This window comes from Silene latifolia, chromosome 6 (assembly GCF_048544455.1).
Source record: "Silene latifolia isolate original U9 population chromosome 6, ASM4854445v1, whole genome shotgun sequence".
Lineage (NCBI taxonomy): Eukaryota > Viridiplantae > Streptophyta > Magnoliopsida > Caryophyllales > Caryophyllaceae > Silene > Silene latifolia.
Window position 1 is genome coordinate 24792902 of NC_133531.1, and position 19373 is coordinate 24812274.

General features: G+C 35.6%; 3 protein-coding genes across 3 annotated transcripts; all 3 read left to right on the plus strand.

Moving 5' to 3' along the window:
* The first annotated feature begins 5941 nt into the window (after positions 1–5941).
* LOC141587850 (uncharacterized) lies at positions 5942–6808 on the plus strand. Its single transcript, XM_074409317.1, has one exon. The coding sequence runs from the start codon at positions 5942–5944 to the stop codon at positions 6806–6808; it is 867 nt and encodes a 288-aa protein (XP_074265418.1).
* A 2158-nt stretch (positions 6809–8966) lies between these two features.
* Positions 8967–10001, plus strand: LOC141587851 (F-box/kelch-repeat protein At3g23880-like). The gene has a single exon (XM_074409319.1). It carries the CDS (start codon positions 8967–8969, stop codon positions 9999–10001), a length of 1035 nt encoding a protein of 344 aa, XP_074265420.1.
* Positions 10002–13663: 3662 nt separating this feature from the next.
* On the plus strand, positions 13664–15773 carry LOC141658668 (F-box/kelch-repeat protein At3g23880-like). Its single transcript, XM_074465558.1, has 2 exons — positions 13664–13815; positions 14327–15773. Exon 2 carries the CDS (start codon positions 14366–14368, stop codon positions 15566–15568), a length of 1203 nt encoding a protein of 400 aa, XP_074321659.1. The 5' UTR covers positions 13664–13815; positions 14327–14365; the 3' UTR covers positions 15569–15773.
* The last annotated feature ends 3600 nt before the right edge of the window (positions 15774–19373 follow it).

The following is a 19373-nucleotide window of genomic DNA, read 5'->3' on the forward strand; positions in this document are numbered from 1 at the left end:
GAGAGCATCCACTATCCAAGTACCAATTGCGGCCGCCTCTCACCAAGCCCTACACAAGATTAGTTTTTGAGTTTAGGAACCCAAATGAATTTGGGTCCCTTTTTGTGATCAACATAACTTGTGGTGTCTTTCTTAATGTCCATTTCTTTTAATGCTTTGGTGTTCTTATCAATGTCATTAAAACGTTTTGTACAACCATTAAAAACATGACCATTGTCACCACAATAATTGCAAATGATGTATTCGGGAAGACCTACATACTTCCTTCCTCTAAAATCGTTTTTAGGCTTCCGACGGATGCAAATGATCGGTCGATTGTTCCATTTGAACCCCAAACCAGCAGATTTCTCACATTTCTCGGTTTGATTCGTGAGGAAGTTTAACACGGTTTGACTTCCTTCCCATTTTTCAGTGATGTTCTTAGCATTAACAAGTTCATTGGTCAAGTCATGGACACGTGAGAGAAGATGCAAATTCTTTTCCTTTTCTCTTTTAAGTTCATCATTGTTAGCACTTTCTATGGACAATCTTTTCTCAACAATGAAGTCATGGGTGTGATTGTTGAGTTTAGACACGAGATAAATGATTCTTTCTTTGGAGTCCTCATATTTAGATGTCATCTCGTCAAGTCTCTTGCTTAGATCAACGACTTCATCGGATCTATGGTGAGGAGAAGACCTAGAAGTGCTACATTCGGGCATACCTTTTTGAAAGAAAGTAAGCCTATCATGGAGATCTTCTATTTCATTCTTGAGACAAACAACCTCACTTTTGAGACACTCATTTTCATTTTCCAACCATTCACTTTTTCTTTTAAACTTGTCTAAGTCGTGGTCGGGGAAGCAACAGTCTTAGAGACTGTTTCTCTTAAGTCTACAACTTCAACTACAAGGTCATAGATCTCATTTTCAAGAGCATCTTTGTCCTTCAAAATGTCATCACGTTCCTTGGTTAGTTGGGAAACTTGCATCACCAAAGTTGTGTTGACATTCTCAAGGTCAGAGACGTCCGTGGGGGTCAACCTAAGACGCTCTAGTTCTTTAGTCAAATGCTTGTTTAACTTGTTGACTCTTTTGACTTCATTATATGCCTCAGAAGTGACAGTAACGCAGTCTGTTGCTTTTAGTTCATTTTCCAGATTAAAATTCTCTTGAGCAATTTCCTCAATCTCATTTTGCATTATATCAAGCTTATTAGTTTGAGACCGACACTTATCAAGAAGTTGATCAAGAAGCTTACATACTTTCTCTTTGGAGTAAGTTCTAGCCTTGGCCTTTAGATGATTTACCTCGTTGTCGGAATCGGAGTCGGAATCGTCGGGGTTAGCCATGAGGCATCTTAAGTGTTCAAGTTTTGAGGTTTTTGAGACTTTTTCTTTACCATGATTTGCAAGACACATTTTAGCCTCAAGTTCCTCCTCGATGAGTTCCTCATCTTCCTCGGAGTCGGACATTCCCCATATAGCACTCATGACTCTATGTTTATAGTCTTTTTTAACCTTTTCTCTTCTTTCCTTAGATTTGATTTCCTCCCACTTGGGACATTCTTTAATTTGATGAGTTTTGTCACCACATTTAAAGCATCCCACGGTGGAAGTAGGTCGTCTCTTAGGAAAGCGTTTTTTCGAGTAATTATTAGTGAACTTTTTGTTACCTTGTCCATTTACCAACCCGGCTAAGTTTCTTGTGAACATAGCAAACTCGTCTTCCTCCTCATCTTCTTCATCACTTGGAGAAGATGTGAGGGCGAGACTCTTTCCCTTTGATGACTCACTAGAATGCTTATCGAGATTAAACTCGTGAGCCATTAGTGATCCCATTAGTTCATGAAGAGATAGGGTTGACAAATCTTTAGCTTCCTCTATGGCGGTGACTTTAGGTTGCCATTTAGGGGTTAGACTACGAAGGATTTTTCGAATGATGTCCTCGGACTCGAAATTCCTTCCTAGACTTTGAAGCTCATTAATTATACAAGAAAAACGAGAAGAAAAATTATTTAAAGACTCGTCCTTTGACATTCTAAACATTTCATATTGTTGCATGAGAAGGTCAATACGGTGTTTTCTTACTTGGGACGTCCCTTCATATGCAAGTACAAGGGAATCCCAAATGGATTTTGCCGTAGGACACCCGGAGATTCGACTAACTTCCCCCTCACCAACACAACGTTGAAGAATCGACATTGCTTTGGAATTCTTTTCGGCAAGCTTGAAGTCGTTCTCATTGTAATTTCTTTCCTCTTTTGTCTTAGTGAAACCGTTGAGAATATCGGTTTCCTCAATGACAAGAGGTCCATTTTGGATGATGTTCCAACATTGATAATCGATACTTTTGATGTAATGTTCCATTTTGAGTTTCCACCATCCAAAATTTGAACCGGTAAAGACCGGGATCTTGGAGTGTTTCTTGGAATCCATTACCCACGAATCAAACTCTAAGGCGGTTAGCCTCGATCAAGAGCACGAGGCTCTGATACCAATTGTTGAGTTTATGGATTCAAGTACCTAAGAGGGGGAGGGGGTGAATTAGGTACTCTTTTTAAAATTTTAACTTCAACTTTATTGGATTAAAGTAAGTTAAGTGAACAAAAGAGATTAGAGGATACTTTGAATAATATTGAAAGATTGAACAAGTATCACGATGAATGTTTGCTAAAGTATGAAAGCAACAATCGTTCTGACTGTATCTATTTGTCTCAGTTTGTGGAGTATTACTGCAGACCAAATACGACAGTATGATGAACTGTTACTTCTAAGTTTAAGCGAAACAAAACAAACAAACAAAGTAAAAAAGCAGCGGTAATAAAATAAGAACAATGAACACGAGATTTTTGAATTGGTTCGGCAAATACTCAAGTGCCTACGTCCAATCTACCTTTTTATTACTTTCCTTTAGTGATCTACTCCGACAACTAAAAGACCCTTGTAATAAAAGACGCCAACCTACTCCGGTTGCAAAGCTAGTACAAGAACTACTCCGTTCTATGACAAGCTAACTCGCAATCTACTCCGATTGCCAACTCACAACCTACTCCGGTTGTCAAGAGTTAAAGACTACTCCGTCCTAAACTCTACTAACACACTTAAAATGTAAAGGATCAAGTTTCCACTAACACATTCTTAACAAAGAATAGAGGTGGACAACTTTTACAAGATCAACACTTTTAAGCAAGAGAGTTTAGTATAGAAAAGCAACAAAAGAGCACGATGTAGAAACTGAAAGACACTTGAAGACTTTTAAAGGATTTTGCAAACAAACACGATTTTTAAGCTTTAAAAATAATTTGCAAAGTTGGAAGAATTAATTCAGAAAAGTCTTGGAAATTAATGAAGGGGGACTCGGTATTTATAGAGGAGGTGAGTGAAGGGGTTGCTAGGGTTTTGAAGGGTCAAAGACCTCACATGTGAAGGGCAATAGCAACCACCTAAAAACTTGCACCAAAAGGGAGTCTTTTGCAAAGGTAAGAATAGAGAAAGAAGGTTTGAAAGATAACCTTAAATGCTCATGCAATTTCAGAAAACAAAGGATGTGAGACAAGTCACATGATGACAAGTTAACACAAATATGGCAAAAAGCAACTTTTGTTTTCTTAAAAACCAAAGGATTGAATTTGCATAAAGAGGAAACATTTTGAATAATTCAAACCACTCTTTATTGGATACTACCTCCTTAATAAAAATCTGATTTTTATCTTTGTAAAATGATAATCACGTGAAAGCTTTTGAAAGATAAAAGGGACTTAAAGTTTCTCGAGTTGTGGCATAATCCAAACAGCTGTTTGCGTGTAAAAGCAACAGTCGTCTGGACTGTTTCTATTACTCTAATATACTTAACTTTCTCACTTGTACATTAGATGACACTTGACTAAATACAATGGGATGATTAACAACTTCAACACTTCTTAATCCAAGCTTGATTACATCATTAATCCTGAAAAGGTAAACTAAGATAACACAAATCAAATGGGCATGTTATCATCAACATAAGGAACCCAACAGCATTCTCTTTGTTTGTGTCAAATAAACACCAACAAAGTGAATCAATAACTTTGTTTCCCTTTCCCTTTCTTATAGACCCTCAACCAAACGCCCCATTTAAACCTAATATTTGAGAATAACCAAACCTATTTACTATTAAGGCCCAATTTGTAGTTGATGGTGATTTGAGCGGGAAAATTCCTAGTTTCACCTATTTCATTTAGTAAATAGAGGATTATAGTTGATGAAAAGAAGATATGATTAAAGGATAATGGTTTAATTGAAGAAAAATATCAATCTTATTTGTTTTCTTAACGAAGGAATTGGTTTTGAAGGGAAAATATTTCATAATCCTTATTCTTTTTTTTAGTATATAAAAAGCGGGTTTATATACAAATATAATTCCATAACCAAAGTTGGCGGGTGTAATTAAGTGGTAAGAGCAACTCCAATAGTTGCTTTCCATTGGAGCGGTGTGTAGCTGAAAAGCAAAACAACTTATAAAATCGACTTGGCAAATCAGGCTACAATGTATTGTAGACGTCCATTGGAGATGCTCTAAGGGCTTTCATCTGTTAAACAAATGGTTCACTCTTGCGTATGAAAAAACCAAACTTGAGAGGGTAAACCCATTAAATTATTTCCTGTACTCCGAAGGAGATTGCCCCAACTCGTCGATATGGATACACCACGTCAACACCAAAAAAAAAAAATATAATTCCGTACTAGAGTTTGATTAGACTTTTTTTTTTCTTTTTTGGCAAATTTAACAAAAATAACCCAACATTTGTCAAGTATTCTGAAAATAACCCAACCTTTTGATTTTAACACGAATAATCCAACATTTGCTTTTATGTTACAAAAATATCCCAACATCTTTCTTATATATATATTTCCTAAATGATCATTTACTCATATATTAATTAATTCATTAACTTATTGACCATATATTAAGTAATTATATAAAATTATGAAAAAAAAATTAAAAAATGGAAAAAAAGTTGAAAAATATTTCTAGTACTGTTCAAAATCCTAAAAGACGTAAATTATATATTTTTAAAAATTTTTGGATTCCTCAAAATTGTGGGTTTATTAAAAAAAATTATATTTCTCATACTATTTCTACTGATTTAAAATCTATCTTATTTCTTTTCAAAAAATATATATTTGTCTTATTAATGAATTTTTCATTGTTTAATTAAGAAATTTATTTTTTCCAGTTTTTTGGTTATAATTTTTTTTTATTTATAATCACAAAATAGACTTTAAATATTTATGAAACTATTTTACAAATATCCTTTCTCAATATTTGGTAAAAAATTGTGTAGGTGAGGTTTTGGGATATTTTTGTGACAAAAATGCAAAAGTTGGATTATTAATGTTCAAGTTAAAAAGTTGGATTATTTTTAGAAACTTATCAAGATTGGGTTATTTTTGTTAAATTGGGGACTTCGGGTTAACCGGTGCAGGATAGTATTGCGCAAACAAAAAAACCTAGAATTCCTTTCAAGTTTCGCCCTATCTGAAGAACAAAAACCTATTTCACGGCGTCCATCATCAATCAATTGAAGAAAAAAAATGAGTTGCAGCAACATAAAGATGCCGAAGATATTTTTAATTCAATACATACCTCCTGAAGTATTGTCTCTAATTCTCGCAAAATTACCGGCCAAAACCGTATTGAGATTCAGATGTGTATGCAAATCTTGGAGTTCCATTATCGAGCACCCTCATTTTGTTTACTTGAATTTTAAACTTTGCAACAATAACAAATCGTCGAGTAAGTTATTATCCCTCCAGAGATTAGGATCCACACGAGACGGAGGATGCTCGTTAACACTTCGTAAGGCTGACAATCTTCAAAATATCGATTTGATTTTTAAGAGTTCTGAAAAGTACGATCTTAATGGAATATGTCATTCTTTGCTTTTGATAAGCCGCTATTGAAACTGCATGTATAAAGGGATGAGTTTATATAATCCAAGTATTAGAAAATCGTTGCTAATTCCTCCTTGTCCCCTTCTTCCGTCTGACGGGTACTCGCCTAAATTTGTACTTGGATTTGCGCTTCATAGTCAGGATTATAAAATCATCGCAATCGCATTTAAATGCATTTTTGGTGTAGCGGTTGGAGAGTTGTGTGTTGCAGTTTACACACTTAGCGATCAACAATGGGCTGTCAGGGATAATGTCCTTAATATCGACTATTCGTCTTATAAGCATTTGTTTGGGCCCTATTACTTCTGTGAGGGTGCAGCTCACTGGCTTGGAAATGCTCCATTTGGGGATTCGAGTAATCAATTTGATGATCCGACTCATCTTGTTACCCTTGATTTTGATTCTGAAAATTTCACATTTTTGGAACTGCCGGCTGAGTTGGATGATGATTTGAATACTTCAGGGTCTCTATTTCTTCTTGGGGACTCACTAGCGTTTTTCTGTATTTATCCTATACGTTTGCAAATATGGGTTTTGAAACAAGAGAGTGGAAAGAGGGAGTGGAGCCTATGGTTTTCAGGTCGTTCGAGCAGTGCTGGTTTTGATTTGTTCGACTGTGTGGGATTTACAACACAAAGGGTTTTATATTGTGAGGGTGATGGTGGCTATCTCGTTTATGGGACAAAGTCCTATAATATTGCTACTTGCCAAGTACGAGATATTGGAGAATTTATGAGCCATGATGTAGATGTGGCAGCGTATTTTGAGAGCGTGGCGTTGTGCAATAAAAACGGTACCAATCAAAGTAATTGCGAACTAACTGTTATGGATGCCGAAGTTGGGGAGACCCTTATTAGCTCTTCTGCTGCCTCTGACATACTTTTACTTAACTGATGCGTGATACTTTATCAGCACACAACACTATCGCACATAGGTTCTCCGTCTTTACAGTTAGGCTACGGCTTCTTCGGTGTTGTTGCTGTTGATGTCCACTTTCTAACGTCAAAGTATCCAACCTGCCTCTTCTTGTGACTGTCTTTATTGTTTCAGATTCTTGACCTCCGAAACCTTCGTCAAGAATTGGCTGTAATTTATTTACTTTTTTTTTTAATCTTAAAACAATAAGTATTAGAAGTTACAGAGTTTTTTTTATTGTTATTTGTTTAGTTAGAAATTGTGGGTGTGATTTGCAAGATAATTACTTTCATCTTCGTAATGATCTTCGTACTTGAAGTAATTGATTACTTTGCAAAGCTCCTTAATGATCTCCCTCTTGATGTGAGTAAATTTCTCTGTACGCAGAGTTGCGTGAGTTATCTCGGTCTTTTGAAATTTGATTGTTTTTTTGAATGAATGACTACATTGGGAATTTTGATGTTCTTTACAACAACAGGACCTCAGTGCGACAGTGCCTCAAAGGCTCCGCGAATTGTGACCTAAGGGGCTGCCTCTTCTTATGACTTTCTTGGTTTGTTTAAATTTTACTGGTTTCATGCCTTTGTCATACTGTACAAAGTTATGAACATTAGTTAATAGTAGTAATAAAGATGGGTTTCCTCTTGTTACAACGACAGGATCGTGGTGCGGTAGGATGTTTCAGGCTCGACATCTACCTTTAGTGAATTGTTTGTCATGTCTAGAGTGACAAAGAGAGAAATCATCATATTCATAATACCGCGTTTTGATGGTTAAATTTTCAATCTACCCGAATCTCAGAACTTCACTAACTTAAGGACAGGAAGAAATTAAATAAAAATCCAAATCCAACAAATCGACAGCACAGCGAGAGGAAAAGAAACAGATAACTAGCGCTTCGCCTTGCACTTCTCATTGCACATCTGTACAACCTCAGCAATCTCGCGTGAAGAACAGAAGCCAAATATTTTGAGTCAAATCACTTGCGGTTTCTAAAAAAGTTGTGCGAATATATAAAACGTCCCTACAAAAAAAATTTGTGCTAAGTTTTGGTGTAATTATGTAAACCGTCTAACAAAAGAAATTTATTATTACTCCGTATAATGTAAGAATTTGTATTACTCATGGGACAAGGAAAAGAAAATCCAAGTGGAGCTAGGACGCTAGCGAGGTCTAACTTAACTTTTGGAGTATTAAATCAAAATTTGTGTTTATTAATCTTGATGATTGATTACAACAACAACAACATCAGAGCCTTAATCCCAAAATGATTTGGGGTCGGCTGACATGAATTATCCTTTCGAACCGTCCATGGGTGAACGCACGCCTCAAAATGCGAATAAAAAAGGGAAGATGAAAAACAAAAAGGGAGAACGAAAATGTAATGGAAAGTCAAGGTGAACTTAGGGGTTTTAAAATCGGATTCCGTCTTTCTTTTATAAAAACTTAAAATTTAAACGAGAGAAAAGATTAAAACGATTTTTAAAAATCGAAATAGAGTTAAGGATCCGGAATGAACCAGCTAAAATCTATAAGAAAGTGGTTGTTGAAAAAGTGTGAAGTAAAGGAGAGAAAAATAAATAAATTAATTTCTTTAAATTAAATAAATAAAAAACACTAAATCTGTCAAAAAACATCAAATACTAAAAATCCACATGTATCCTTTCCCTCCATTGTGCCCTCTCCGTCACCATACTCTCCTCAAGCCCCAGAACTCTCATATCGTGCTCTATCACTCTCAACCATGTCTGTCTCGGTCTTCCTCTGCCTCTAGGGACCTTTTCTGTTTCTCCAAGTCTCCACCTCCTAATCTGGTGCGTCCATAGGTCTCCTTCTCACATGGCCAAACCATCTTAGTCGGTTTTCCATCATCTTGTCCTCTATTGGCGCCACTTTTACCTTTTCCCTAATAACCTCATTCCTTAACCGATCTTTCCTTGTATGTCCGCACATCCACCTCAACATGCGCATCTCCGCCACACCCATCTTTTGAATGTGACAATGTTTCACGGCCCAACACTCGGAGCCGTAAAGTAGGGCAGGCCTAATCTTGATGATTGATTAAATTCGTCTCTGGAATTCTAAGGCGAAAGCAAAGAGGTTGCACAAGCAAAAAAAATCATCATCGTCGTCAAACATGGACCATAGTTTCGGCGACAAGTACCTGCCTCCAGAAATTTGGAGACATATTCTAGCAAATTTACGAGTGAAAACCCTGTTAAGATTCAGGTGCGTTTGCAAATCTTGGTGCTCCATTATTGATCATCCAGACTTCGTTTATGCGGTTAAACGACACAAAATAAATTCCAACACGAGTAAAATATTTGCTCTTCAGGCGCTGAACTTGAGATGCCATGGAACAAGAGGATGCTTGTTGACAGATCGTCACGATGACACTCTTCAAAAAACTGCTCATATTTTCCAGAGTTCCAATAGATATCATATATTAGGAAGGTGTGATGAGTTGCTTTTAATGGGCTGCTATGTTAATGTTGGCAATTTAGACGACGTTTATTATCGAGAAGAAATGAGTCTATGGAACCCTTCTATAAGAAAATCATTGTTAATGCCTCCTTGTCCGTTGCCCTGTGCTACGATTTTATTTGGATTCGCCCCTCGCAGTAAGGATTATAAAGTCGTTGCATTATCGTACGGAAAACTTCAGATTATGCCGCATACAAAGATGTATGTTGCAGTTTTTACACTCAGCGATCAACAATGGACTAATAATGGCCTGGAAATCAGCTGTAGCTACATTTATAGTATGTTTGGGTCATATCGTATTCCGTCACGTGCTTTCTACTTTCAAGGGGCTGCACATTGGCTTGTAGGTAAACCAGGTTCTCAATCAGCTCATATTGTTTCGTTTAACTTTGATTCGGAAAATTTCACTATTATGGAAGTCCCAGCTGGTTCGGTTGAACCAGGAACTGAGAGGTTTCTGTTTCTTTTAGAGGTGTCATTAGCGCTTTTCAGCATTTCTTGTGTAAGTTTGAGAATTTGGATCTTGGAGCCGGGGAAGGGGAAGGGAAAAGGGGTGTGGACTAATTGGATTTCAAGATGTTCGAATTTTGACGATTATAATTTATTCTTTAACCGGTGGCATTCAATTGTACTCTATCGTGAGAGGGATGATGGGAAATATTTTCTTTTTGGGGATAAATTGGGGTGATTTCCTTACATAATGCTTTGAGATAAATTAATTCACATCATATGGTTACTTGAAAAATATTTCCCAACATATAGTTAAGCTAAGATTGGATAACTCAATGAAAAAGGATCGGAAAGAACATTATATTGGGATTTTCTATAACTATTGTCTTGTAAGAAAATTATTCCCTACATATTGCTACTTTAATTTTATTCATTTTTAAGTTTAAAGAAAACATATTTAAGTATATATTATAATTAATTGCCATATAATATTATATAATAAAAAAATTTAAATTAGAATTATGATATACGAACTTTAAATATTTTATTTTTTTATTTGTGTATATTAATACACAAAAAAAAAGAACTTTTTCATAGACTTAATTTTTGTACCCGGAATATAACTTTTCATCATTTTCTTTTTGCAATAGTCCGTTCCTTTTTTTTTTACAGTAAGCCAAACATTTTTGATTTTTTACACTTCCCGCTTAATGTATGACTTATTGCAAAAAAAAAAAAAAAAAAAAATTGAATAACGCAAAAAAAGATGATGCATAACTCACTCTTATACTAGCTTCGATGTTAGATTTTAATCCAACTATTTCGAACACAAAATATAAATAAAGCTATGAAGAAAGTATTAGTATTTTTTTATGTAATATTAGCACACATAAATAAAAAAAATTATTTTAAATTCTTTTATCATAATTGTAATTAGAAATTAAAGTAGCAATATGTAGGGAATAATTTGTTTACAAGACAATACTAAGGAAAATTTACTTTTTTTGTTCTTTCCACTCCTTTTGCTATGGATTATACAATCCTAACTTAACTATATGGTGAGAATTATGTTTCAAGTAGCCATATGATCGGAATTAATTTGTCTCCTAACAATATTTCTTCTGGCGAAGTAAGGAAACTTGAAAAAATTGAGAGCAGTTGTTTGGATTGGGGAGTGTATACGGAGAGCTTGGTGTTATGGAAAGGATACGAAGCTGAGAAGATGGCGTCTTTACCACATAATAGCGAATACAATGATACTAGAATCTGTTACAAATGATTTCGGGAAAGCCATTCGCTACTCGAATCTTCTTGGTTTTTAATTAGCTAGAACTATATACAATTAATTCCGAGCATATTGTTGCTGTTTAGCATTAATGTCCTTCATTTTGTTGCTGATGTTATGATTGATTAACTCTGAAACTTACTTCTATATGTTATGATTGATTAACTCTGAAACTTACTTCTATTGAATTGTGTGAACTTCGTAATATGATGATGGTTGCATAGTCTAGTTGCATATACTACCTACCAGTTTGACAGGAGAAACAGTAGAGTCGAAGTAAGTGTGGCGTGGCAGAATGTCTAGTTTTTGGCGGTGTAAGAACGAAGGTAATCTGCAGATCAGTGACGGATTTAGGGGGGTTAAAAGGTGTGAAATGGTGCCAGATGAACAGTGTCAACAGAATAACAGAAGGACGCCGTTGATGGAAAGCTTCAAGCTTATGAAGTAACAGAAATTATAGAGAGAAAGCAAAGAGTAAATAAAAGTTGTGTTGTATTGAATTAATTAGTATGAATGTACAAGTATGTGTTTATATACAAGATGTAATCCTAGTCTACTCAGTCAAAGTTTGTTACGGCTGGTCAAAGTTAGTTACAGCTGGTCAAAGTAGTTTGTTACAGATGGAACATTCTAGAAGCTTCAACCAGAGTCAAGGGTGGAGGAGATGGAGCTGCTGTTGTGTGAGCCAGTGCAGGTGCATCTGTTCATGCTCAGTTGTTTATATGCAGCATTGGTTGATGCCTGGCTCTTGCAGCCTGATTCACAAAAGGGGCTCTCACCCCCACTGACCATGAAAAAATTCTAATGTTCTAGTCAAAATTTCTGATTTTTTTTCAAATTTACTATCGCAGATATTTGTTTGTCTCCGCTGAAGTTTTTCGCCCTCCTGACAATAAATCCTAGCTCCGTCACTATTATGATCATGATTAAAGGAAAGGATAATTGTATATTATGAAACTGGAAGTCATATTAATATTATATATATCAAAATAAAGTTTTATTGGTTACAACCGTCCTTAATATTAGCTAAATTTACAAAATAATATTTCTCAATCAAAATAATACTGACCAAAGTATTTTATCCATAATCGAAAGCGGCACGACCCAAAATGACTCATACCCGAAAGTGACTTGAGAACAGGTCATCCGAAATTGATCTGAAACCCGTCCTACCCGGCCCAATCCAAAATGTGTGACAAGGCCAAAATGACTACCCAAACTGACTCGACCATTACCCAACCCGTTTTACGTATTTGCCACCTTTAAAGAGGATTGATTCTCATTGACGATATTTTATTAACTATAGACGACGTTTTCATTCTAAAAGACGATAATGCCCCATGCACAATGAAATTACTTTCTCTCTCTACAATATTTTCTCTCAAATTCAAGTAAAACTAATTAAATAAAGAACGAACAACAACAATTGGCATGACGGAACCCAAATCACCGGTACCATAACAACTTAGCCGTATCATTGATTTCGCTAATTTTTTTTTCCAGAATCGTTTATTGTATTCGTTACTTGAATTAAGTCACGTATTTACTAAATTGAAGTAAACATTGTGGGTTTTTGCATACATATGAAATTATACAGCCCATGGACTGAAAGTTGAGACTCAACAATCAATCCATGGACAAACCTTGACATTCAACATTAAACCATTGGCTGACCTTGAGATTCAATGCTTGGCCATGGCAGAACATTGAGTCTCAACGTTTGACCATGGTTGAACCTTGAAATTCAACGTTTGACCCATGGTTGAACCTTGAGATTCAAGGTTTGACCATGGTTGAACGTTGAATGTCAAGGTTGAGTCCATGGTTGAACATTGAATTCCATTGTTTGGCCATGGATTGATTGTTGAGTATCATTTTTTAGTCCTTGGTCGGACCATTAACACGTTTATTTTTTTTTGCTTCCATTTTACTTAATTTTTATTATCTAACAAATGTCCAAATTGCATGAAACAGGTTTCGTGGAAGAGTTTTGGCGAGAATTACTTTGATTACAATCCAATTAATTTAGTGGGAGAATTACTTTGATTACAATCAGTTTTGTGGGAGAGTTTTTGACGAGAACTACTTTCGTGTGAGAGTTTTGGCGGGGTGGGTGTGGTGGTGGTGTGTGTGGAGGGGTGTTGGTGTTGGTGGTGGTGGTGGTGGTGGTGGTGGTGGTGGGGGGAGTTAATTTTTTGGATTTTTTTTCAGTTAGAGAGGAAATGTGTTTAGTTAGAGAGAGTATAGGGGTAGTATGGTCTTGTACACTAAAAATGTTGTTGATAGTTATTAAAACGTCATTGATGTTTACAAATCGGAAAGTAGAATGGTGGATCTCGACAAAACAAAATAAAGATTCCCTTACTGACAATCATTGACTCATTGCTCTTTGGGCGTCTTAAAACAAATGGAGGTCCAATGCGACACGGAAAAATGAGGCCCCAAAATGAATGCACAAGTATATTATACTTCGAGATTTGTATTAAATTTCATTAATGAAAGATTATAATACAGTGACCCAAAGCGGAGGCCCGGTTCCCACGCCCGTGGTTGCCCGTGGACTTAGACACCCCTGTTGCTCTTTATTACTAAAAAGTAAAACCCATCAGAAGAATACCCTTGTTCACTCCGTCCATCTTCAATCAATTGGAGAAAATGAATTGAGCAAGATGAATTTGAGCACACCTTCTTCAAATACATACATACCTCCAGAAGTGTTGATTCTAATTCTCGCAAGATTACCGGTCAAAAGTCTACTACGGTTCAGGTGTGTATGCAAATCTTGGTGCTCCATTATCTCTGACCCCGATTTTGTTTCAAAACATCTTAAACTTTTCAACAATAACAAATCGAATTCGGGTAAATTATTAGCCCTCCAGAGGTTGGGATTCGATCCATATGGAGATTGCTTTTTGAGACTTCGTGATGCAACACTTTCCGAAATATTGCCGACATTTTTAAGACATCTGAAAAATACGATCTTGTTGGAACATGTGGTTCTTTGATTTTAATAAGCCGCTCTCAAAACGTTCTGTATAGAGATATGAGATTATGTAATCCGAGTATTAGATTGCGACATGATATACCGACTTAATTTATCCTTTAATTCGATTCCTGTATAAACCCGTTTTACAACAAAACAACAATAAACTTTTATCTTCGAATGTTTCTTTCCGGCCATTCCGTTTGGTCTTTCAAAAACTTGGGAGTCGAGCAAATTTTACTTATATACGAAGTACTTATTTATTTATATAAAGATTGATTTATTGATTACACAGTAAAGACTCATCCCTATAGAAGGAAACGCTGTTTTAACAATGCCCGTTGAAAGCGAAAAGAGCTCGAAGAAGGCGAAATCATCATCATCAAACATACGCCATAGTTCCAACTACTTACCCCTTGATTTGTGGGCAAGTATTATCGTCAATTTACCTGTGAAAACCCTGTTGATATTCAGGTGCGTTTGTAAATCTTGGTGCTCCATTATTGATCACCCTGACTTCGGTTACACGAATCTTAAACTGCGGAAAATTGATTCGAAGAAAAGTAAAATATTTGCCCTCGAAGGATTTAGATACCAAGGTGCAAGAAGATGCTTGCTGACAGTTCGTCAGGGCGACACTCTTCGAAAAACTGCGCATATTTTCGAGAGTTCTGACAGATACTATCTAGTAGGGAGGTGTAATGAATTGTTGTTGTTGAGACGGTTTGTTTATCCAGGCGATTTCAACCCTGGTTATGAAAAAGAAATGAGACTCTGGAACCCTTCTATTCGCAAATCGTTGTTAATTCCCCCTTGCCCGCTTGTCAATGCTATCTACCTACTTGGGTTTGCCCCTCTCAGTAAGGATTATAAAATCATTGCGATTGATAATAATATTAATCGTCCAAAGAATTACTCGTATATTGCAGTTTATACCCTCAGCGATCAACAATGGTGTGTTAGAAATAATGATGTGGATGTCAATTGTAGCTACAAGGAGCGGATTTATGTCCCACCGACTGCTTTCTATTTCCAAGGGGCTGCACATTGGTTCGGACGGGATCCACTCGTGGAGAACGAACATCAGTATGAACTAACTCATCTTGTTTCTTTTAACTTTGATTCGGAAAAATTCACCTTTTTGGAAATTCCAAGGGATTCGAAGGGAACAGATATAGCGAGGTTTTTGTTTATTCTTGGGGAATTGCTGGCAATTTTTAGTGTTACTCGAGGAAGATCAAGAATATGGGTGCTGGAGCAGGGGAGCGGAAAGGGGGTATGGACTAATTGGTTTTCAGGACGTTCCAATAGTGATACTTATTATTTATTCAGTACCTTTTGGTCATATTCGCTACTCTTTTATGAAACTGATGGAGAAAGGTATTTTATTTTTGGGAAGAAGTCTTATAATATTGCTTCTGGACGAGTGGAAGAGCTCGAAAAATCTATGAGCAATTGTTTGGATTTGGGAATGTATATGGAGAGCTTGGTATTGTGGAAAGGATACGGAGCTGAGGATATGGCTTCTTTCCCATGAATACGAGACTATTACTACTCGTATCACACTTATGGATGGTTATGGGAAGACCGTGTACTGGTAATTGACTAATTGGTAGACGATGATATGTGAATCGCTACTCGTCTGTTCTTTTTAGCTTTGATTAATTAGCCAGAATAACTATTAGTTCAAGTTATAGTTGCTGTTGATTGTTTAATGTTTAATTCATTATAGCTGAGGATATGTTGGTTCTTTTTTTTTGGAAACTTTGATATTTTAATTCCTCTGACCAACTTTGATGGTTACTTGAGTGACCTAATGCACAGGATGAGCAGTATGAAAATTTGATGTTACCTACTCACATCATCCACACGGTTATGGCGTACACAGGGCGTCTTAGGCTCTATGCAGCCACGGGCATGGGAGCCGGGCCTCCGGTCTTGGTCACCAAATTTACAAGCTTTAATATTGATGAAATCCAATACACATCACGAAGTATAGTACACTTGTGCATACATTTGAATTTACAAGCTTTAGTATAGTCACAATCTACAATGTCAACAATTAAGATATGCATGTATTATAATATGGGTTGAAGATTGATTCGATTTATTACTTCGGATGAAAAAAATAACCCTCGTGTAACTCTGCCCATCATCAATTTCGTGTGTATTACAGCTGAACTCAAATTCTATGGCGAAAACGAATAGCTGCAAGAGGGCGAAAACATTATCAAACATGTTCCATGACTCCGAACTTGCTTACTTACCCCCGGAAGTTTGGAGACAAATTCTCACAAATTTACCAGTGCAAACCCTATTGAGATTCAGATGAGTCTATAAATCTTGGTGTTCTGTTATCGATCACCCTGACTTCATTTACACGCATCTAACATGTCGAAAAGCCGATTGAAACAAGACAACAATATTTTCCCTCAAGAGGATAGGATACCTTGGAAGTATTGGATGCTCGTTGACAGTTTGTCGAGGCAACATTCTTAGGAAAAGCTCTTACTTTTTCAAGAGCTCCTACGGGTTCCGTGTAATAGGGAGATGTAATGAGTTGGTTTTAATTACACACAATGTTCGGCATAGGAGCACTGGCTATCGAAAAGTAATGATATTATGTAACCCTTCTATTAGAAAAACACTCCTAATTCCCCCTTGCCCAATTGGCGGTTTTATGTATGTATTGGGATTTGCCCCTCGCAGTAAGGACTATAAAATCGTTGCAATATCAGTCGGACAAAACCAGGGCGAAGAGCCTAGAAAGACGAGTGTTGCAGTATATACACTCAGTGATCAACAATGGAGTATTAGAAATAATGTCGTGGATATCAGCTGTTGGAACATTAAAAGCCGCGTGCCAAGTGCGTTTTACTTTCAAGGGGCTGCACATTGGCTTGGAAACACTCATCTTGTTTCCCTTGACTTTGATTCGGATAAAGTCACCTCTATGCAATCCCTAATGCTTTGAACGAAACAAAAACTTTGAGGTTTTTCTTTCTTCTTGGCAAGTCGCTAGCGATTTTCAGTATTTCTAAAGAACGATCAGGAATATGGGTGCTAGAGCAGGAGCAGGGGCAGGTAAACGGGGTATGGACTAAATGGTTTTCAGGACAATCGAATTGTGGTGCTTTTCATTTATTCAATAATCCTCGGACATGTTCAAATGCAGTGGCGAATTTAGAATTTATGGGATAGGAGTGTTTAGTAAAAATTACGGAAATTTCTCATGGTATCCCTTAATTTTGTCAGATTTCCCGTAGGCATATTCTTAAAAACAGGGGTACCATGACAAATCTGACAAAATTAAGGGGTACCATGGAAAATTTCCGTAAAAATTATAACATACAAAAACGCTAAAATATAATTACTCGAATCACGGTCGTCCCTAACATTTCGGGGATTTTGTGCGATATTTAAAAGATAGACTACTTTTAACAATAACTTATATTAATATATAAATTTTAAGTAATGCTTGATAAATACTAAAAGAATTTGCTAATGGAGAGCAATAGTAAAGCAAATAGACAAATTTAAAAGTAAAAGTAAAAAATGGAGATAGGCAAATTTAAAAGTAAAAATAAAAAATACAGTTGAGAGGCTGAGCAATAAAAACAATTCATATACCATACACCCAGATGTATGGTACTTCTCACTCTCACTATTAAGAATAAAATAAATTAAATTAAAAGATAAAAAATCCAATCACAATATTAAGCAGTTAACAACGCTTATCATAAACCCTTTTCCCTACCCTTTTATACCTAGATCTTTCATACTTACAAAAAAAAAAATTATGCATAAAATTTAATTTTTCTTTCAAACCTATTAGTTTTGTAATCCTAGATTTGTATTTTGATTGATTATCTTCTAACTTATCAGGTAAGTGTATTAATTGAATTGATTTTTTATATTTTGTCTCTCATTATTCATGGTTAGTTTTGTGATTTTGGGGCGGTGTGATTCATCATATGGCAGTATCATATTCACTTTTAACTTAGTGAATATGATAATTTAGTTTGATGAATACATGTCATCTAGTGTAATATTCATCATATAACACTATCATATTCAATTTGAGTTGAGTGAATATGATAGTATAATTTGATGAATATGTATTATGGAATGTCATATTCACAATATGACACTATTATATTCACTTTGAGTTCAGTGAATATGATAGTGTAATTTGATGAATATGTATTATCTAGTGTCATATTCACAATATGACACTATCATATTCACTTTGAGCTCAGTGAATATGATAGTACAATTTGATGAATATGAGAGATTTAATGTCATATTCACTCAATGACCTTATTATATTCATTTTAATTTCAGTGAATATGATGGTTTAATTTAATGACTATGAACTATTAGCTTCGTAAATTTGAGTACGACTAAATGAAACTATATATTTGATGAATTTAATACGATTTTAAAATTGATAAGTTGAGTAATTTGGAACAGAAAAAGAAAAGTATAATGAAAAGTAGTGGATAGTTATTCATGTACTGGGTAGTTAACTATTTTTCTTTTTATTTTATTTTTTAATTATGTTTATAACTTCTATGGGAGTATCCTGCTCCATACTCATGGGAGTAGGATATAATTTGTCAAATAAAAAGGCGAATAGGCAATTTTAAAAGAACTATTTTTCTTTTTATTTTATTTTTTAATTATGTTTATAACTTCTATGGGAGTATCCTGATCCATACTCATGGGAGTAGGATATAATTTGTCCAATAAAAAGGCGAATAAGCAATTTTAAAAGTACAAGTAAAAAAATGCACTTGTAGGGGTTCGATCCCAAGTTGGCTCAAAGGTGAAAGACTGAATCTACCACTAAACCACTAAGATTTAATTAAATATAAACACACAAATATAGATGTATCTTTTTTTCAAGATTAATGGGGCTGAGGGTTCACCCCCATCACCCCCTATGGACATTAGAGTGAAGAAGTATTATGGTCCTTCTGTTACACACTTCTTCCCTCTATAAATAGTCATCTTATTTATCATTTATTGTAAGACTTTTAAAAAGCATTCATTGTAAAACACTTTGCAAATCTTTTCAGCATTTAAGCTTTGTTCTTCAATTATTCATTTGTAAAACCGTTTTATGTTTTCAAAAGTCTTCGATTGTTTTTCAAAGCTATAAAATCTCCAAGTATCAGTTTGCTTCACTGTTGCATAAAAGTATATGTTCAATGATTCTCGTGTTTAGGTCTTAATTGTAATCTCCATGTTGTAATCTCCATGTTCTTAAGTGAACCACTGAAATTCTGACTTTGTAAACCTATGAGATAGAACTTAAAGTCTTGAAGCGGAGTAGCGTT

Coding starts and splice junctions, on each gene's coding strand:
- LOC141587851 (XM_074409319.1), top strand. CDS start 8,967: ATGGACCATAGTTTCGGCGACAAGTACCTGCCTCCAGAAATTTGGAGA.
- LOC141658668 (XM_074465558.1), top strand. CDS start 14,366: ATGCCCGTTGAAAGCGAAAAGAGCTCGAAGAAGGCGAAATCATCATCA.
- LOC141587850 (XM_074409317.1), top strand. CDS start 5,942: ATGAGTTTATATAATCCAAGTATTAGAAAATCGTTGCTAATTCCTCCT.